The sequence below is a fragment of the Camponotus floridanus genome, unplaced genomic scaffold, assembly GCF_003227725.1.
Source record: "Camponotus floridanus strain SB8 unplaced genomic scaffold, Cflo_v7.5 scaffold7, whole genome shotgun sequence".
Classification (NCBI taxonomy): Eukaryota; Metazoa; Arthropoda; class Insecta; order Hymenoptera; family Formicidae; genus Camponotus; species Camponotus floridanus.
This window is the reverse complement of record NW_020229838.1, coordinates 1,293,548-1,314,231: the sequence shown is the minus strand read 5'-3', so window position 1 is coordinate 1,314,231 and position 20,684 is coordinate 1,293,548. Positions and strand designations below refer to the sequence as shown.

The following is a 20,684-nucleotide window of genomic DNA, read 5'->3' as shown; positions in this document are numbered from 1 at the left end:
TCATTAATTATCGTTAATAAATAAATAATCTTGTTAATATATTATACAGATATTATACAGATAGATTAAAATTAATATATTTAAAAAAATAATATATTTAGATATAGAAATTAGATTATTTTGTGAAATTCCACAATAAAAAACAAAATTATTAAAAAATAATATTACCTAAAAACTGTGAAAAAAATAACAAAAAATATCAAAATGTTTCATAAATTGATATCGTGAATTTATAATAATTTTAAATACGTTTATTGAATCAAGTATACAGTGAAAAAGACGTTTGTAAAAATTGGCGTCGCCTGACGTCGCGACAAAAAGAGATTTGCGAATTGTTTGTAGACGCGTTTTAGACTTTCACAGTCTCGAATTTGTCGACACAAGCGTCAGAAAGAAAGGAAAGAAAGATGCGAGAATTGAATCGGATACTCTACGCGAAGTGCTCGCCGTGCAATCAAACAAACCGTTTCCGGCTTCCTGTCTTGGACGACGTCTGCACTTTTTCCGCGTGAAACTTTGAACCAGAATAAATCCTGCATTGGCTTTGGATCGTTCGCAAAAATATGCAAAAAATGAACAAATGTCTCATCATTGTTGAAGTTATCTTTTCTCGAAACAAAAAGTGAAATCGTTGCTTGTTTACAAAAAATATTATTCAATATATTACTATTTAATATCCAATATATTATTTAATATCCAGAATTAAAAGTTTATGAAATGTGATTTTGTGTCGAGCTTTAATAGATAATAAAATATTTTTATATATGATATAAATTGATATATTTTTTTATATATCTAACATTGTCTTAATTTTATATTAAAACTGTTCTGTTATTTTAATAAACAACTGCACTGTATTTATAAAAAAAATGCAGTAACAATATTTTATTAGGTCATAGCCAACAATTATGCTTCAATATAATTCCTTAGTAAAATAACATAGTCCATTCGTTGACTTTTAAGACGAACTTGTTTCTCGCTCGTATCATCCCGCACGAAATGGCTCGACGATAACAATAATTCACGCGTAAAACGTGCGTTTATTTTCTCGCTGAATGGTTTAAAACCATTATATACATATTCCGTGTCCCAATGACAGTTTCATCCGCCACATCTTGACACAATAAAGTTTTATGAAATTGTGTCAGTTTGACCAGGTTCTATACGATATTGAATCGGAGAAGCGTTATCGATTTTTCAATAACATCGTCGAGAATTCGCTCGTATTTGCTTCTTACCGCCAAGAATGGAGCAGATGCTACTCGAGGTGAACACGTCATTGTGACGCAGTGTATCATTAAATGTAGAAAGAGTACCATAGCTCTATATAATCATAAAAAGAAACAAAATTATAGTTATATAATTAAAGTTAAATTATAGTTACATCAAATTATTTTTATATTAAATTTTAATTATATAAAATTATTTTTATCACACTAATTAAAAAGTATGTCATATTTTAAATATTATCTCGCATTATTTCCAATTAAAATAATATTAATTATAGAATTATACGATTATGTTTGTAAAAACCATTTTTATCTTTCATAATTTAAAGAGATAATAAAAGCTATCAAGTCATAAATGTTTAATAAAATTACGTTTGAAGAAAAACAGATGTGAAGCTATTCTGCTAGCTAGTATCTGAATATTGAAAATTCGCGCTGTTTCTATTGATGGAAAAAAACAGTGGCTCTTTGTTTCCAACGATGCGATTTTTCAGCTCTTCTCGTATGCTGGGATGAGTTTATCGGCGCATCGAAACGGTGAGGGTTCTCGGTGAGAAATCGAACACGGCAAACAATCCTGCGAAAGCTGATAACGTTAACTCAACGGAACAAAGTTTGAGCGACAGGGGGAAAACTCTGAGAGTTTCCAAGAGAGAAGATACTAATAGTAAGATATACAAGAACGATATAAAATTAAGAAAAAAAACCTCGCAATTATATTTATTTTATAATTCAATTTTATGTTTATTTTATAATGCAATTTTATATTTATTTTATAATTCAATTTTATAATTTATTTTATAATTCAATTTTGGAAAATGAAAACAGCTGTTTTGCATTTTTTTTAAATGTCTTACAGTTTATGTCCTTCACTATAATCGATATTATTGCGATAATTAACCGGCAAATTAATCAATTTGAGAGAATGCGCTTTCACTTCCCGTACCGCCATTCAACAAGCCATCGACTATTCAATGACACGGTATAATTGCCCGTGTAGATTAGGTGATAAACTTAATCTTGTGGTGTGACCCATTTCCACCTGCGTCTCTCTATTATTATGAAAACGTGATTTCATGCCAAGCTTCAATAATCATGCCAATAAATTCCCACCGGCCTATGCTGTCCGAACCATTTCTGCGGTTCAATCAAATCCAGTGATCTCGATCTATTTTTTCGCGATCAAATAATATTTAAATAACATATTTAAAATGTAATGTTTATTTATATCTCGCAATAAAAAACAGATCTATTTTGTAAATTCGACTTTACAAATAGTGGAATAATTTAATTTTACAATTTAGTAATTTGTAGAAATAATATTCCGATAAATTAAGTTTACAAACATAATGATATTTAAAATCTTTATGGCAGGATTAAAAATGTGACTTCAATTACAAAAAATTAATAAAAATACGGATATAAAATATAATGTCCTCGCTTTCACTCTTATCGTTTCGCAAATATCGAGAAGAAACTTGTAAATATTTGTCGAGAAAATACATTTTAGATTTCCGACAAATAAGAAATAAACGCGGCAAACGATCGGAACAAGAGATCGCATTCGAACTTATAGCAGCAGTAGCAACTCTAGACAGATCGATGTCGGGAGCAGAAGGCAGAATGTATATATATAGACCAAATATAAAACAGTTGGCGAGAGAGGTCAACTGCAGCATTGATTTCCAAACTGCAGATTCAAGAAAATGTTCCATGATCCGAATAAGCGGAGAGAATTATCACCAATAGCCAATCTAAAATTTCAATTTAGTGGCAGATATTAATTTTATCTATTATGTACACTCCTGTTAATCGAATTTTGGCGAATAATATAGATTAAAAAGAATTTGAAAATATCGAGAAAATATTTTAAAAAATTGAGCATCGTAAAAGAGCATCTTTTTTCTCTCCATTCTTCAACTGACATCATGAAAGTGCGCCTTAAACGCGGTACAAATCGCTTTATGTAAATTATCTAGATATGGGATAGGTCAAAAACGTCGGTGAAAATCTTTCTTAAAATCCTCTTAAGGCAATCTGCCAGAAATGGTGTATAAATGTGTGTTGAAATATGCCTTAAATGTATACCAAGTATATCTCAAACAATCGCAACACTAAAGGAAAAAAATTCACTTCGCAATAAATGATTGAAGATAAATGTTACGAATTTAGAAATCGATCATTTGTCAATCGATCCGGACAAATGATCGTAATTCTCTTGGAATAAGAAAATCGTGAGTATATATTGTTGCTGATGCATAACCTTATGATATTTAGATAGATTAGTCGCATCTGCTCTCCAAATATATGTCAGCTGATGCGACGCAGCATCGTGTAACGCAAACCTGTCCTCGCAACCATGTATCGATCCATCCCGATGACATTCCTGCTCTCATTGCATAATTTGGAGAGTTAAGATTAATTTCCATTCTCGATCTTATTACATTTACACGTTATTACATGAAATAGCTTTTATTCGTGTTCTCGATAAGATCTTGCACTTACGATTAAATATATTACTGCGATATCTTTCGTAAATGAATGTTTAAATAAGTGTTCGAAATTAATTATATAATTACATGAATCTTTCACAGATAAATATTCACAGATAATATCATGTATCAGATATTTCAATTCAATTTCATATATGTTTAAAAATTATAAGCATATATTTATAGCTCTAAATTTACACAATTATATCCCCGATTTCCTCGTTTTTTACGACAGGAGAAGACATCAGTTTATCAGCTCAGTTTTATAGCAACGGCGATAAGATTGTCCGTGACAAGGAAACGCGTGAGCCGAACTTTAATCGGGAAACATACAAAGACAGGTGAATCGACGGAAATTGAACATTTTTTATTATCGAATGAGCTGCATTTCGATTTAATATCGACATGAGTGAAATATAGCGCGATTGCAATTTACATATTGACCAGATATTACTACCGAGATCGATAGCTCTGCCGAAAAATTGTTCCACGAGTCACGTTATTGCTACTTTTAACGTAACATGGACAACACGTCATTGAAAAGAGAGAAAGGCAGACAGAGAGAGAGGGGTGGGGGAGAGAGAGAGAAAAAGAAAGAGAGAGAGAGAGAGAAAATAACGGTATGGGCGAGAACAACACGATTGTTGAATATTAATTATTCTCGAGGGAAGCATTGTATCAGATACCTAATCGTCGACAGTAGCAAGGCAAACTGAAACATGGTCGACAATCGTCGTGACCAATTGTATCGCGTAATACGATTTAACGCTTATTGTTTTTTTGATGTATATGATTCAGCAATGATGAGCAATGTCAAAAATTTTGTAAAGCTCCTTCATATAGGTCCAAAAGAAAAATCGTTATGAGAAAAGATAACAATTTTGAGGATGATTAAAAAATGAATCTTTTTATAATCAATATGTTAGAGAATAAACTGTAAATATGCTTAAGAGCAATTTTATTCTTATTTAGAATCATTTCAAGTTTAACAAACTTTAAATCAATTATTTATAGATATATTATAAATATATATTTAGTTATATATTTAATATATATTCAAAGAAAGAGAAAATAAAATTAAAATTAATAACAATTATCAGATGATAATTCATTGAGATTTTTTCATAATCATATTTAACACTAGATTTACGGAACTCATCAATTTTTCAGATTTCACGAGCAAAATTATAGAAACCATTATTATTATTTTCTTAGGAATTTTGGCTGACTTTATTAATGTTGAATATATATTCGTATCGTTCCATTAATAAAAATCAGCAAAAATTGCTGATGCAAGAAATAATAATTAATGGTTTCTGTAATTTTGCTCATAAATAAAATAAACTACAAAAATATACCACTTCAATATATCTCAATTTGGGGCTTATCAATCCCAAAATTAACTTACCGCAAACAGCCGCGGTATCCAGATCATTCAGATCGAGGATCTTCTCGCGCACAAAAAAGCCTTACTTCCGCGCTCATTAGCTCCGCGCGATCGGTACCTTTTTCGCTTCTCGTTATCGGTTTGGAGAGAAACGCGCGCGAACGTCGCGAGGAGAGACCTCCGGGAGGACTGCTCGCCGACTTCGTCCAACGTTCTAAGGAAACCGAAGGAAAGAACTTCGCACACTGTTTCATATGTGGATCGCCGCGATCCACGCGTCGATGGCCACGTTAACCGTTTCGAACCCGACCAACGCAATCGCCGACGATTGCACATATGCGTCAAAGGAAACGCACCCGAAGATGGCAAACACCAATCGCGATTTGCACTAGGATGTCGATACTTCGATGTGGAATGCGCTTTTTACACGACGCGAGAGGCCAGTGACGGCGCCAAGAGGATGGATTACGGTATTCTAGCCATTCACTGATATAAGAAAAGTCGGACAAAATAAAAAAAAAAATTTTTTATCAGCAGATAATGTGTGTCACATGCAATATACATGCAATATACATGTAGAAAAAATTATATAAAAATTATATATACATATTATTATAATTATTTAAAAAATATATAATATAATTATTTAAAAATAATAATTATTTAATTAAATTTAAATTATATTAATAAATATTAAAATAATTATAATTTTGCATGAGAATAAAAAATATAGAAAAAGTATAGAAGAAAAAAGTTTGCAAACTGCTGAGAGAGAGAAATTATTATTACACTATTTAATAAAATCTCGACCTCGATGTGCATCGAGAAAAGAGGGGGGATATCAATATTAAAAAGTTACCGAGATGAATGAGTCATTTGTTTTAATTCAACTATATATTACCGCATCGTGATATTCCGGCTGCGTGTGTATACCAGTTGCTATTCCGCTTAGATTAACTGTACCGCGACGTACTTACGTAATCATCATTTTCGTCCGTAATTAACGCAGCAAATTATGATGGACTTCGTTAAACGCGCGCGGGCGCGTTTGTATTAAAAATTTCCAGCTGATGATTTCCGCGCATCGACAGTCCGTTTTTCTTTATTTTAGTCTCGCTCGCGGAAGAAGATGACGATGAAAAATCGACGATCGACTACTGTACGAGTCGCGCATCGTAAATCGAGGATGCTGATGGATTGGGACCTGAATCCTCGCGATGGCCGATTTGAACGAAGAAGGTTGAGCAACGGGGAAGCTACCGTCGATCGATCATTCTTCGGCATAAAAAAGACGAGCTACGAGTCGCCACGGTCATGATCATCCTATCAAGACTACGGTATTGCAAGTTTTTACCTTGGCTCGTGCACTCGTCGATTCCATGCGTGGAAATAATTAACGAGCAATAAGTAATTAACGGCATTACATAACCAACTACTCCGGAAAAACTTTTCTCATCAGGCAAAAATTTTGCTTAAAAAACAGTGTTGTTTCATGTTCCTTTGAATTGCGAAAGATATTGTAAGATATGATAAATTATGTTAATTTTATAGATCCAATTTTTCAAGAAAAATTACTTGACGCAACCTGAATAAGAAATCTTGGAAGTCTTATCAGTGAAATTATATACATTATTAATATAAAAATATAAATTTCAGTAAAAATGAATGATATTCGACTTAATATTAGTTTTATTTACATTCACTTTAATCCTTGATTTAATTAAAAGAAATAATTTAAAATAAAATAATGTGTATCACGCTTGATACGGAGGATTAAATATCGTCTATATGAGATTAATATCATATATGAGATTAATATTAGTTCCATGCATAAATTTCACCTTACGCATGGTAATTAGGAATCGATTAATGAACAGCGACAGCAAGGAAGTCACCTTTCCTCGTAAGAGTAGCCTGTTTGATTCATGCGGCTAATTACAAGCGGTAATTCTCCTGAGAACGCCTACGCGCAATAAGCAAAAGTCATTCCGCGTTGTCGTGAATATCATCTCGACACGGTAAATTCGTATAATAAAAATCCCGACCCGTCTCATCCCACGGAACTCGTTAAAGTCCTTTCGCGATCGAGGCAAGAGATCCCTTTCCCTTCCGTTAAATGTGAAAGTGATTATTCACGTCCGTCGACGATGCAGGATCGATTCTCGCCTCATTTTTCCATCGTATTCATTAGATGGATGAAGACGCGACCATCGAGATCAATTACAAATGTTCGTGCAAAATAGATCCGTGACGGAGTTTTACAAAGGCACGCCCACTTGTACGAAAGACACGCGACTTCTATTTTTGTACATAAGTAAAAAAGTTTTATCTACTGAATGTAACACGTTATGATCTATCATAACTTTTCTCATAACCGCTTAACAAGAAAGCTGGAATTAGTCGTAAAATGTTTTAATTTAACATGAGCAAGTCGTAATTTAACGATACATCTTGATTAACTCACAATCAAATTGCGACAAAATAAGCAGAAAAATTATATTTTACTTCGCAAAAAATTACTGATTTCGTGCGAGCAGCCTCTTAATCAATAATTTTATTTTATTATAGTTTTATTTATTTTATTATTTGTGTAATTAAATTAATCTAAATAAGCGAATTTATTAATCCGAATAAGTAAAGTTTAACGAAAGCTGTTCTGTGTAAAAGCAATGGACATGAAAATTATTCGAAAACTCTCATTCGTAATGAAAACAGAAAATATGTGCTCTAACTTGGTAATTAAATCACTAGAATACAGCATCACTAAAACTACGATTTAACCAATAACAGTCGAGTAACAAAGCTCGACAATTTATTAACGAACGTAATTTGCACTGGCATTTACATTGGTAGCAGAATGCAATAAAGGGATTGTATTTTCTTGCGATAAAATTTAATAGCTATTTTCCTGTATTTTCATGATCACCGTTAAATGAATAATCGACATTTTTTAATAACTGAACATTAGTTTCGACATTGTTGGAACATATATTGTTTTCTGAATAATTATTCTAATATATTCCAAATTTATATATATTAAATAGAATTTAAATAAAGCGCGAATAGAATTTAATATCTTTTCGCGAGCAAATTCAAAGACCAAGTTGACCTATTTGACCCAATCGCATTGCACTTGTACATCCATAAATTGTCACGACCTGAAAAATCCCGGTCGTAAAGATACGTGTCAACAATCACTAGAGTAACTTTTTAAATCCCGCGACGAGATCGTGTAAAACGCTATCTAATCGCGATCGATAAAAGACCCTTACAATTGTCTGAGGCGAATTCCTTGACACTCGAAACCGAGAAGAAATACGACCACGGTGTGACCGCGATTACAAAGCTACCGTGATAAGTTTACTGCAATCTCTAGGTGTATAATCTTCTCTGATAAGCGCGCGTAAAATGTATTAATAGAAATTCCAATCGAAATTTGCGTTCCGCGCATCAGCAAATTAGAGATGATGAAATTTCAACCAGAAAGCAACGCTGCTGGTTGATAGTTGCATTCTCTTCTCCCTTTCATTTTGTTTGGCAAAGTTATCAATTTCTCCACCCCCGTCCTCCCATCTTTAATTGCGTATAATATTACGATATATAATTATATAAAGAAAATTATGTATGCGTCTTTTACGATGTAAGAGAAAATTTTATTCGAGATTAATTAATTTTTATTTAATATTTACTTATGATTTTTCAAATTTTTAATCTAATTATGCGATTTAATACAAGATAAAATTAATTAATTTTTATTTAATATTTATCTATGATTTTTAAAATTTTTAATCTACTTATGTGATTTATTACAAAATAAAATTAATTAATTTTTATTTACTTATGATTTTTTAAATTTTTAATCTAATTATGCACTGAGAAAAATCATTTCATTGTATCAACAAGACATATCTGATAGAAGGTATTTTGATTAAACCAAGCAGAATTTCTAGTTATCACAATAAGACTCGATTTTTTATAACTAGAACGTTTAATTGATTTTAGTGCAAGAATTTAATTAGTATTTTCTAGTTGGATCTATAAAACTTCTTTGTTATATTAACTAAACATGGACACACAGTGATGTCATTTTTTAAGTAAATTTAGTATTATTAACAAGAAAATTTGGTAAATTTAACAGGAAGGAATATAATCATACTCATCTGATAATTTCTAAAGGAATTCTAATTTGTCCATTTTTCAACAGATATATTGATTGAATCTACCAAATTTCTTATTAATGTAACCAAATTTTTTCCTGAGTGTACGATTTATTACAAGATTAAAATTCACTAATTTTTATTTAACATTTACTTATGATTTTTTTCAAATTTTAAATCTAATTATGCGATTTATTACAAGATAAAATTAATTAATTTTTATTTAATCATGCAATTTATTATAAGATAAAATAAGAAGAAATTTATGACAGTTGTCAGATTACGAGTATTACAAATTTGAAAAATTCAGAATAAATTAATATCAGACTTTTCAGATTTTGAGAACCTATAGCATTCCATGCATACTAATTTTTCTGCGAAATAAAAAAACGTTAATGGGTGGCCCGCGTTAACGAGGCCCTCTTTTGGAATGATCGGCTTCTCGCGTGCGAGCCGCGTGTGTGGCCATGCGTTTCACGTCCGATTAACGTGTAAAACCCGTAAACATGTGCGACTTTCTACTTTTCTCCGCCGGCAGGATTGTCGAACCGGCATGTATCCCAGATTCCACGGTGCATATACGTCGTAGCGACTTTCGATGCAACGATACGATATGATACGAAACCAAGCCAAGGAGGAACGAGACGGCTCGTTAAGCCGCGCAAAAGTGATTAGTCGATGCCCTCGATTAATCCTCTCAATCTCGATGCCGATTATGAAGACGCATATAAATCGCAATAAAGGCAGTAAAATGACGTCTATTGTGTAACTATGATATGCAAAGATACACGAGAGGACGCCTGTCAAAAATTGCGCTGTCAAAGTACAGCTTGTACGTCGAAATGATAAACATAAAAATGTTGTAAAAAATTCATAAATATAATAATATATTAATTAATATAATAATATAATAATTTAATATAATATAATAATTTTCAAGATTCCACGCGAGAGATAGAACGTTTTGATTACATTTTTTTATATCCACATGAGAAAGCAAACACGATATCGAAAAATTAAAAGAGATCACTTTCAAAAAGATCCAATCGTCGCAGGAGGAGAGAATTCAAGGTGTTACTCGACGATTCGATAATTCCGGAAAGAATACCAGAAGGAAAGAAAGAACGGTAGGCGATCGCGCGACCGGAAATTCCAGTCGATCTTATCTACGATATTCTCGTTTCTCTTCTTCTTCGTTGAACGCAATGATCGTTTAAAGCCAGGACCGTCTGAGCATGTCCACTTCTTCGTTAATTGCGGAGGGGGGTTAACGACCCGAAGACTGTGCGCGATTCCGATAAAAATCTCGAATGCAGAGTGTCGCCTTTTGCAATTTTTTTCTCCTTCCGCGATTTCTCGTAAATTGTGCCGCTTTCTTTCATGTTTCTCGTCAACACAAACGATGACTAATCGTTATCAATAAATCATTAAGTTTCATTATCGTCAAATTTATTGATTAATCAATTGAATAAATTAAAAACTGCAATTTAAATAATTGAAAAAAATAAATTGTAGAGTTCTTTAATTATTCATTTATCTTCCTAATTCTCAGTATTAAATATAACTTTGTAATTAACCTTTGTCTTTAATTATCCATCTACCATGTAGGTTCTGAGATACTCGTGCTATCATTTACCTTTCTGAAACACGGCCAAATAGTTTCTCCACTTCAAGAGAATATCGCTTTATTATCACTACGTATACAGATGTGCATGCACAACAAACATGCAGCATTGTTTGTCGCATCTTCTTGAAATGTAGCCAATTTATTTCTCCGAATATCGGGTTATTCTTGGACACCCGGTAGATTAAATGATACATCCTTGAGTCGACCCATCTTTCCAAAAAACAACGCAACATAAAAGTCTATTTTTTTCCCCTCCATCTCCCTCCTCTCAACGACGTCCAAACAAATATTCTCGTCGATGAGTCAATGACCTGAATTACCGCCTGGCGAAATGAAACTTGCAGTTCTTCCCGTGCATGCGTGCATGCGTACGTGCGTGCGCGCTTACGATAAACGGCATATACGCCTCGCGCATATCATTATACACATACCGCACGTATGTTTCTGCTACTTCTATTGTGCGCTATAAAGATTTGTTACGCCCAGCGCACGACTTCCTTTCCTCGCAGGACCATAATTAGCGCCGCTCGTTCGCTCGACAATGATAATGTTGGAACGCTAAAAATGATTTTGTCGCAGGGTATACGGTAAACGGTATTCTCATCATAAATTCAGACGTGCCCTCGATTCAGTGTTTTTCAGTCACACGATATTTTATTTGAATTTTATTTTAATTCCTCTCTCGAGTTAATTTTCTGTTTATCCCGCTTGAGCACCCAGTGGCATAATGTTATATAGCTACGTATATTGTGGTACCCCAATTTGCTAATAAGCGAACTAACTTCCTCAACCATACGTGTATCCTCCGAATAAATTGCATTTTTCTAAAGACTTCATATTAAGCTATCATCTCTCTAAAATTGTCCCACTTGAAAAACTTAAGCGTAATAGTGGAGAATTTTAATTGTACTTTTGAACTCGATCTGTATGAAAATAGATTGCGGGGAAAGTAAAAAAAATGGCGCGTGTGCTATAATAAAAATCATATGAATCGACGATCGGGAAGCCGGAAGACAGAAGAACATTCGCCATTCACTTCACGGTAAAGTCTCGGGGCGCGCAGTTTTGTGCGCTATATTTACGCTTCAAAGAGCCGGTGGGTCCTACCTCGAAGAGAGAACTTATTCGCTTCGTGTAAAGTAGACTTCGCGAGTATATATTCGAAGGTTTGTTTAGGCTGCTTCCTTGCTATCCCGGGACTGCCATAAAGATACTGGAAAATACGGCGATTACCTAGTTAACCCTCCGAACACCGCATATACACGGTGTCTCAGAAGGCAAGAATGATATTTTAATTAGTTTACATCATATACATTTAAAAAAAAATCAATTATTAATTAAAATCATATTCATTTACTTTACATTTCAAGTTATACACACGATTGATGACTCGAGATGATAATATAATTAATATTAATATAATTAATATAATTAATGAAGCCAGATTTTGTTAAATTAAAAAGAGTATTCCTCTTTGAAATTTTAATCCAGTCATTTCCAAGAGTAATTCTCTAACGTATATTTAAAACAAATAATTGCGTATGTGTTATTAAACAAATGATATTAAAAATGGTCTTTTAATTAAAATAATTGCCCCTCTTGATAAGGATAAGAAAGGAGAAATCGCGAAAAAAAAATGAATCGATTGTTCCTCGTACATTTGCACGCCAAGTATCGCTATTATAATTGGCGAATTTCACAAACGAATTAGATACACTTACGACTTTGCAAATTATAATCCCGAGCTCTTCATGATTTATGTGAGATCTCTGCCACTTTCGCGCTCGCAACATTCATAGGTAATCCTCGCAAATTAATTATGGCGTAGTAACCGAAATTTGTCGAGTCATCTCCCTAACCGGCGATTAATCTAAAAATTCAATTTTAATCAATCTTGCGACCGAGTTTAATTAACTCTCATACAAAAATGTACAATGCGACGTAAAATATTTGCGAATGTAAAATGCAATATACAAGCCAACAAGCAAATTAGATTAACGTAATTATATAATTATATAATTATGCTCCTGTAGATAAAATGTTTCTAAAGAAAATCAAAGACACCGAATGAATAAATTTATCACATGAAATAATAATAAGCATGCTTCTAAAATACATATTGCGATTATTTAAAAAAAAATTACATACTTTACTTTACTCTTCCTTTTTAAATATCCTTATAATGTACACGTATACTTAAGCATTACTTAAATATAGGTAAAAGCAGGCGTGTCCAAAGACGTCTTGAAAATTTACCGAATGGTAGCGTTTCAACGAGCAACGTCAGTCACGGCACACCCTGTATTTCCGTCGTCATCGCGGTGCGCCTATTTACATTTGCATCACGTTTTCCGCAGAGTCTTCCTGCTGCAGCGCAGCTGCATTACTTGCGTTTTTGTTCGACTGTTTATACTAAAGTATAAGTACAATAGTAAATATATAAAAATTGCGAATTTATATAATTGCACGGGTACATTTTGCTGCGTCTGTAAAAAACGGAACAAAGTTATCTCGAAGGTTACCTACATTTGAGACAGCCATCGTCGAACAAAGGTAAAGCACGCGATAAAAAAAAAAAAATGTTGCGGATGCATTTCGTGGTCAAACAATAGCGCGGTCGGTGCTATAATCACGCCGCCCCTTGAATGGATATGCAAATATGGCGTGACATGCGGTTCGCTTTGGATATTCGCTACGGATGACAGCGATAAACCCGCGCAAACAGTGGGGTAGATACATAAGCGATGGATCCTGAGCCGATTATGGTCTTTCCAGATAAGACAAGGGCTCTAGATAAGATTATCTCGCATACGGTCGAGGTAACTTCTGAAACTACGCGCTTCGTGCGACACTTTGTTCATCATGTATCAAGACATTTAAATGATGATCCTTCCCCAAAATCACCTGAAATAATTCAAAGCCCTGCGACAAGATTTTTCCGTAAAAAGGTCTCTCTGATTTCTTGTTCCATTTAAATTCAGCGATTAAAGTTAAATAATATCGCAATAATATTATTCGAAAGAGTAGAGCGCCTCGGAATCAATCCGCCCCCTCAGAAAATTTATCGCTCTCGCGAGCATGAAGAAAAAACGCGTCGAGTCGATCGGGAACCGGTGTTGCACACCCACTCGCACCCACGCAAATATGCACAGCGTACAGGTAAAAGCCGAAGGCAAGAATTTAAAATCCAGCCAGTTGCAGTCATCCGATAAAACCGCAGAGAAAACAGGCGTCGTTTTATAAGCTCATCTCAAATTTACGTAATGCGCGACAGGAGACAGGATTTCGGAGCAAAGTTCAGAGGGTAATTTAATATGTCTAAATTAAATTGCAGCACGCTTTACATCTCTCTACGTAGAGAGAAAATGTGTATCTACAGTGAACTAGGTTTTATTCGGAATTATGCAATTTGCCGTATCATGATAGAAATTTTCCTGCAATTTATCAACCGGCGAAGAATCAGCATGTTTATTCCTGATGGCGTTATTTTCTGGTTGGATATCAGAGGGGAAATGCGTTCCATCGATTGGTTGGAGCGATAAAGTGGGGTGTAACCGATGATACGAGCAACTCGATAATGGTATCAATTATAGTTATTCCTCGCTGTTTCGAATAAAAAGCTAACGAGAGGACAATAAAAAAAATATTTACTCCTTCGTTCGTTATAATGTAGCACAATTTTGCAGCAATTTAGTACAATACAGGGTAACAAGCACATGGTCCACTGCGTCAAACGTAATAGTACCAAACGATAGAGATTAAAAGACTGTCGAGGTCTTTTTCAGTAAGTAATAATGCTGACAATACATCACACTGCACCATCTGCGGTATCTTAACAGTTTTCGTGCGCTCGAGTTGCAGACTTTAACGGTCCCAACGTGTACCCGGGAAATGATTTAACGCGCTGCTGAATTACTAATTACTTTTCGAGTGAATCACCTACTGCCTCTCGTTCGCCGTCGTCAAGATTCCGCAAAGATTCCATGATTCGAAGGGGAATGGAAGAATATATGTGACTCGAGAGAAAACTCGAAAGAGTCGGTCGGAAAAAGACCGTCGAAAAATCGCGCTTGATTCATTATTTTTTTCATTCTTTTGCCGCGATTTTCAATAGCACGCTCTTTTTTGATCCGTTGATCGAAACGCTATGAATTATTGTTCACGTCATTGTTCTGTTTTTTTTTTGCGGCTCTCAGAATCACGCACAACGACAACACCACCAAATACGGAATCGTTTGCTTTTCACGTTTCAGTCCGCCCACGAACGTCATAAAGCCGGCGGAGAGAATAAGAGGAGGAAAGAAAGACACCTCTTACACGGTCCATTTTTTTTTACATGTCTTTAATCCCACATTTGACGCGATAAACTATTGTAAAGATTTTTATTTTCTAATTCTTTTTTTTATTATTTTATTATTACACTGAGAAAAAAAATTGTAAACTTAACTAAATAGGTTTTCAACTAATTATTTTGTTGATTGAAATATTTAAGTATCTAAATTAAATATTGAATATGTATTTAATATGTGTTTAAATTAAATCTAAAATATGTAATTAAATATGTATTTTAATTAAATCTAACATATCTTTTTAATTTAAATATTTAAATATTTCAATTAAAAGATAATAATTCGTTGAAAATATTTAGTCAAGTTTACAATTTTTTTTCTTAGTGTATATAATTATTAGTATTTTCAGTTTTCTTATTATCGAATAAAATACATTAAAAACATGACTACGTATATTGCAATTTGTCCAACAAATTTGAATAATTTTTTAATTATAATTTTTGCATCAAGTTTCTTCCAACAATAAGTGGAAATCTTAAACTGCGATAAAATGTCAAAACTTGGAAATGGAATTAATAGTTCATCTTAGCATGGCGTAAAACACGGAAAATGACTTCGCCGCTAGAACTTACTTGGACATACTTTGAACTTGATGAACTATATCTTTGATATTTATTTCAACGACCTAATTTCGTGCGAGACAAGGTAATTGGCAAACGCACTTTAAAAAATTGCCCCACTTAGATTATATATGACATCACCACATTTTATTACATTCACATTATAAACGAATTCTAATAAATGCGGAATTACAAGTCTATGAAATAAGATTCAAAATTTTTTAAATATAAAGAGAAACAAAACGTATCTTTATTCTAGGTAAATAGGAAAATTCGTCAAGCAAAAAAGTACTGAAATATCCATATATAACGCATGTTATTTAATTTACGCGAACGAAGAATTTACTACAATTTCACGTCCAGAGACCAATTTATCGAAACATTGCGATTGCAAAAGTGAATTATACGTCAAGTGGGCAGTCGGGTGTCATTCCGTGGCAACCTACGCGACTTTGACAATCCACGCCCGACATTAATCGACTGAACTCGAAAGCGCGAACGGAAAAGAAGGACAAAGCTATGTGCCAACTTGCTTTAGAAATTTCTAATCGATACAGAAAAATTGAAATTAAATTTAAATTTAAAAACTTAAAAAGAAAATTGAATTTAAAAAAGGAAAAAAAATTGTTCATTCACATTATACGCAAATGATGACGAATTATTTCAAATTTCCCCAAGTATTATGATAATATTATAATGCAAATTATTAAGTAGCTTTAATGGATGCCTAACTTTAAAATACTTGGCATAAATTATTGTTAGCGATTGATTCACGCGCAACTATAAAATCACGCGCGAGCGAATGGCTTCGCATACGCGATCGACCTATTAATTAGTTGTGCAACGAGTCGACAACATTTCCAGCGTGGCGGGAAGCCGCCAGAGCGTGTCGCAAAATTGCAATCCGCGGAAGCCGCATTATAATGTTCTCGTTCTTCCGTGATTCGATCGAAAAGATATCGGCATGTAATTAATAAAGAAGCGGCTTCTATTCTATTCGCGATGCCTCATTCCGCGTTGTTTTCCTGCGATAAGAATTTAATTGACATGCAAGAAAGAGAAAGACCAAGATCGTGTCTCGTTCTTAGGATCGCAAACTTGGGACTCCTTTCCGAGGAACTTTTCTCTCTGTCGCTGTTCATCGACCGTGACGACCATTTGATGGTCCGAGAGTGAAATCTTGTCCTTGACACTATTGTCCTCTGTTACGCCGAGAGCAAGTATAATAAACGCGCGTTATCGAATCGAGAATTATCGCCGATCGATTCGAAGCGCGAGCTTTGACATTTCATGCACGTGGATCTCTCCAAAACCGCAGATAAGGCGGCACGTGTTTAAGGATTCTTGAACCGCGGTTTGAATCATCTTCGGAAATAAATATACGATACAATTATGCTACGATAATATTAAATCAAAATGTACGACAGTTTCGTATCCGCAGATATAATACGCACATTCGTTCTATTAGTCGGATTGAGAACTTTTTACGTAACATAAATTGAGACAAATCAAAGAACGCAGTCCCACATCCTGTACGACGCAGTATACGAGTACGATTGCATGGAGAGAACACGACTTACGTAAATCGTGGTGACGGTCGCGCTTCTAACCATATCCCTGACGTCGTCCATCTCCCATATGGATGTCAGCGTGGGTGCCAGCATCACCTCGCTTGCCATCCTCGCCTTTCCTCAGGCAACAAGGTCCTCGCGAGAAAAATTCCTCGCGTTTCAAATTAACGTCGAAGATTCCAATTACAATTTTTTAGCGGAAAAAGATTTTTTTCCGATTTATTCAGATTCGCCGACAAACGTCAAATCTGATCCCGCGTCAATGAAATTATGTCGCGGACAAGTGATACGTCGATCACGACGCTTTGTGTCGGCACGTTTCTCGACACCATTTCGCTCGCTTAATTGTCACAGCTTTGTAACAGTGCTCGGTGCTCTCGGTCCCTTTTCGTGAAACTTCGATATGCGCGGCATCCGCTTCCGGGAGAGAGGCGTCCGAGAGAGAAGAGCGCGGCGAATGAGTTTAATTTCGGCGACCGACTTTGCGGAGAGCGCTTACACGATACTCTCCTCGTTTCGTCGGATTTCGTTACGTTTTACGCTCCGCTCCTCGATATTCTCCTCGTTGATAATCTAGAACGCGGGAGAAGTAACGATCGGCGAATACTCAGATGCAGCTGCATCGTTTCCCTTCTTCTTCTTTCTGATAAGAACGAATCCGGACGATTCCCTCGCGTGGCACGGGGCCAACATCTGTCTTCGATCGTCGGCGATGGAATTCTGACGCTTTCGTGGGAAGCTGACGAGAGGTCCTTTTGTCTTCGCGCGATCCAGTGAGATTTTTTTTTACGTCACGGACAGATAATGGCGGAATCATGAGACATTCTATGACTTGCATTATACCGCGACTATAGATCCCTAAAATAGAGGCAACGCGAGAATCGCGATCAATACGCACTCCCAGGATGATGAATCACTCTGCGCGAGACCCACGCAATTGCTCTACTGGAGAAAAATTTACTCGCTAGATAGTTTGTAAAATTGTCGAACAAATCATTTTACGATGCGTGCAAAATTCACCGGTTAATTTATTTTCGTGTTTACTTTCCGTAAGAAAATCCTCGAGAAAAATAAAGACAATTCCTTCCACTATATAATCCATTATATCTCCATTCGATCTATTTTCCGTGTCATCCTTCAGCGTCTTACTGCTTCAACAAAATTGTTTTCCTTTTTCAAACTTCACCCCGAACTCGTGTCCAAGCTTTCCCTTTAGTGACATCCTCGTCAATCATCCTGCTACGCGCTCGAAATTCACTGGGGTACGAGCGAAGTGCAGGTCGCGGCGCGTCAAGTGTAATTGCGGTAATCGATTGACGATGTCCGCTCTCCGGGGAGAGCACACAATCGCAGGGACCAACACTCGGTCGGTTCCGAGCACAAAACCGCACTAGCGAGCGAATCGTGCGCGGCTTTTGATTCCGCCGAGCGCGGACGTAGACGGCACTCTGTAATCGCACGACTGAGTCAGCTGCTGCGTTTCATATCCATGGACGCACACACAAACACACGCACAAATAAACACGCACGCACGCACACACGCACGCAGTGGCGAATCAAGAGACAGCGAAACCCCTAAGTCTAAACGTGATAATTAATTCTCACCCTCAAATGTCACGTTACTTGTAACCCGCGCGTGGGAAGGAATTAAAATACATATACTTTCTCTCTTTTCTCAATAATTATTTTTTGATATTTTTAAAAAAATTTAGAAATACGATAAATTGTAATCTTTTCTAATTTCACGTATATATAATATATTAATTTTATATTCGGCTCTTTGAATAATAAATCGAATATACCGTTAAAGTAAAAATTATTTGTGTCGTTTTTATTGATTTCTGATATTATTATCTATTAATTCTGATGAAGCTTGAAAATCAATTTTAATATCATTAAAACATTTTTATTAACGAAAGTAGCGACAGATGCGTGACGTTACGGTGAATAATTTTCTCTTTGCCCTGAGAATTATGACCTCGGCAAGATAATAACTGCGGTAATTAGGAACATTCATAGCTTCAACAGCTTAAACATATTATAAATACAGAGAGAATAAATACGCGCAAAACATAAAATATCTTGGTCTCTTTAAAGAAATAAACGTAAAGTTTAACGAAATAATTCTCCCAACGAGATACGCCAAAATAATACCTTTTGACGAAAATTTATGGAAAATTTCATAAACGAGTAAACGTTTGTATGAGTCGGGAAACTTTCCATGCTTTCCAGAAACTTTCCTAAAAACGATACGGTAAGAGCTACAGCGGCTAAGAATGAGGAGTTTTGATCATGGAAAGCGCTCGAGAGCGTTTTCTTTCGTGAAAAGCATCTGACAATGAGTACGAAACAATACACGACTGTCGCATAACGCGGATTCATTTTCTCACGAGGCATTGGGTTACTCGTTCTCTAACGAAGGACACGAGTTGTAAGTGTTGTATAAAGGCAGAGACGCATATAACGCAACCTATCTCATGCTCCGGAGACGCCTCCGTCTTTTACGGACGACAAATGCCTTATAAAGGCATTCTTTAAGTACTTTACCAAAGTACAATGTATCTAGGACTTTCGACAATATTTAGAAAACTGAAATATCTGAAAATATTAGGGGAAAAAATTTTAATAAATATTTCACACGGCAAAATTGATAAGTTGAAGAATATTTAAATATACGTGTTGTAATAATTAAGTAACATAAATACGTCTAAAAATGTTTCCGTTCGCACGAGGCTTCGTGTTTCGCTTTCGTCTCGACGCCCACGTGGGCACATTTCCCTATTTGCAGTTTGCGGTTTCGAAACTTAAAACGGTTTCGATTATCTGCCTCGCCAAGTCAGATACGCGCGTCGCTTTCACCGATTAATATTTTTTAAAAATACGAGTCCCACAGAGTACGGAACATCGCATATGTTATGATTACGTAAAATGCCATCGTGGCACTTTTCCTTTTGAGGAAGACTCAACAGTGTTTTCGAGTTAATAAAATAGAACGCACAGAACGACATATTATCTAATAACAACGATAATATATGTGCATAGTAAAAGCATCCTACTTATTTTTTTTACGCACGCAAAAGTCACTACAAGTGAGACTCTACTCACCTTATTCGCAACATTAATCGTTTTCTGAGTATGTGTCACGGTCGTCGTAATTACTCTAAAAGGAGTCCGTTAAGGCGCGTAGGGAGAACCGAGTTCTCGTTTCAAGATGTCTCTTTCTTCGTCTCATTCAATATTATAATGAAAATATCCCGGAAAATCCTCGAGCAAATCGTCGTGACTAAACATCTGAATCGGTCGATCTCAAGA

The 20,684-nt window shown here is 35.1% G+C and overlaps 1 protein-coding gene across 10 annotated transcripts in view; it reads right to left on the bottom strand.

Moving 5' to 3' along the window:
- LOC105251591 (patronin) overlaps positions 1–20,684 on the bottom strand; it is a 56,950-nt gene that overhangs the window by 29,431 nt on the left and 6,835 nt on the right. Inside the window, exon 1 of one of the 10 annotated variants that reach the window (XM_011258523.3) lies at positions 17,382–18,812. The exons of the other annotated variants lie outside the window; for them this stretch is intronic. Within the exon in view, the coding sequence (XP_011256825.1) occupies positions 17,382–17,480 (99 nt within the window). The 5' untranslated portion in view covers positions 17,481–18,812. Of the gene's footprint in view, positions 1–17,381; positions 18,813–20,684 lie in introns of those variants that run through there. 10 annotated transcript variants of the gene reach the window in all.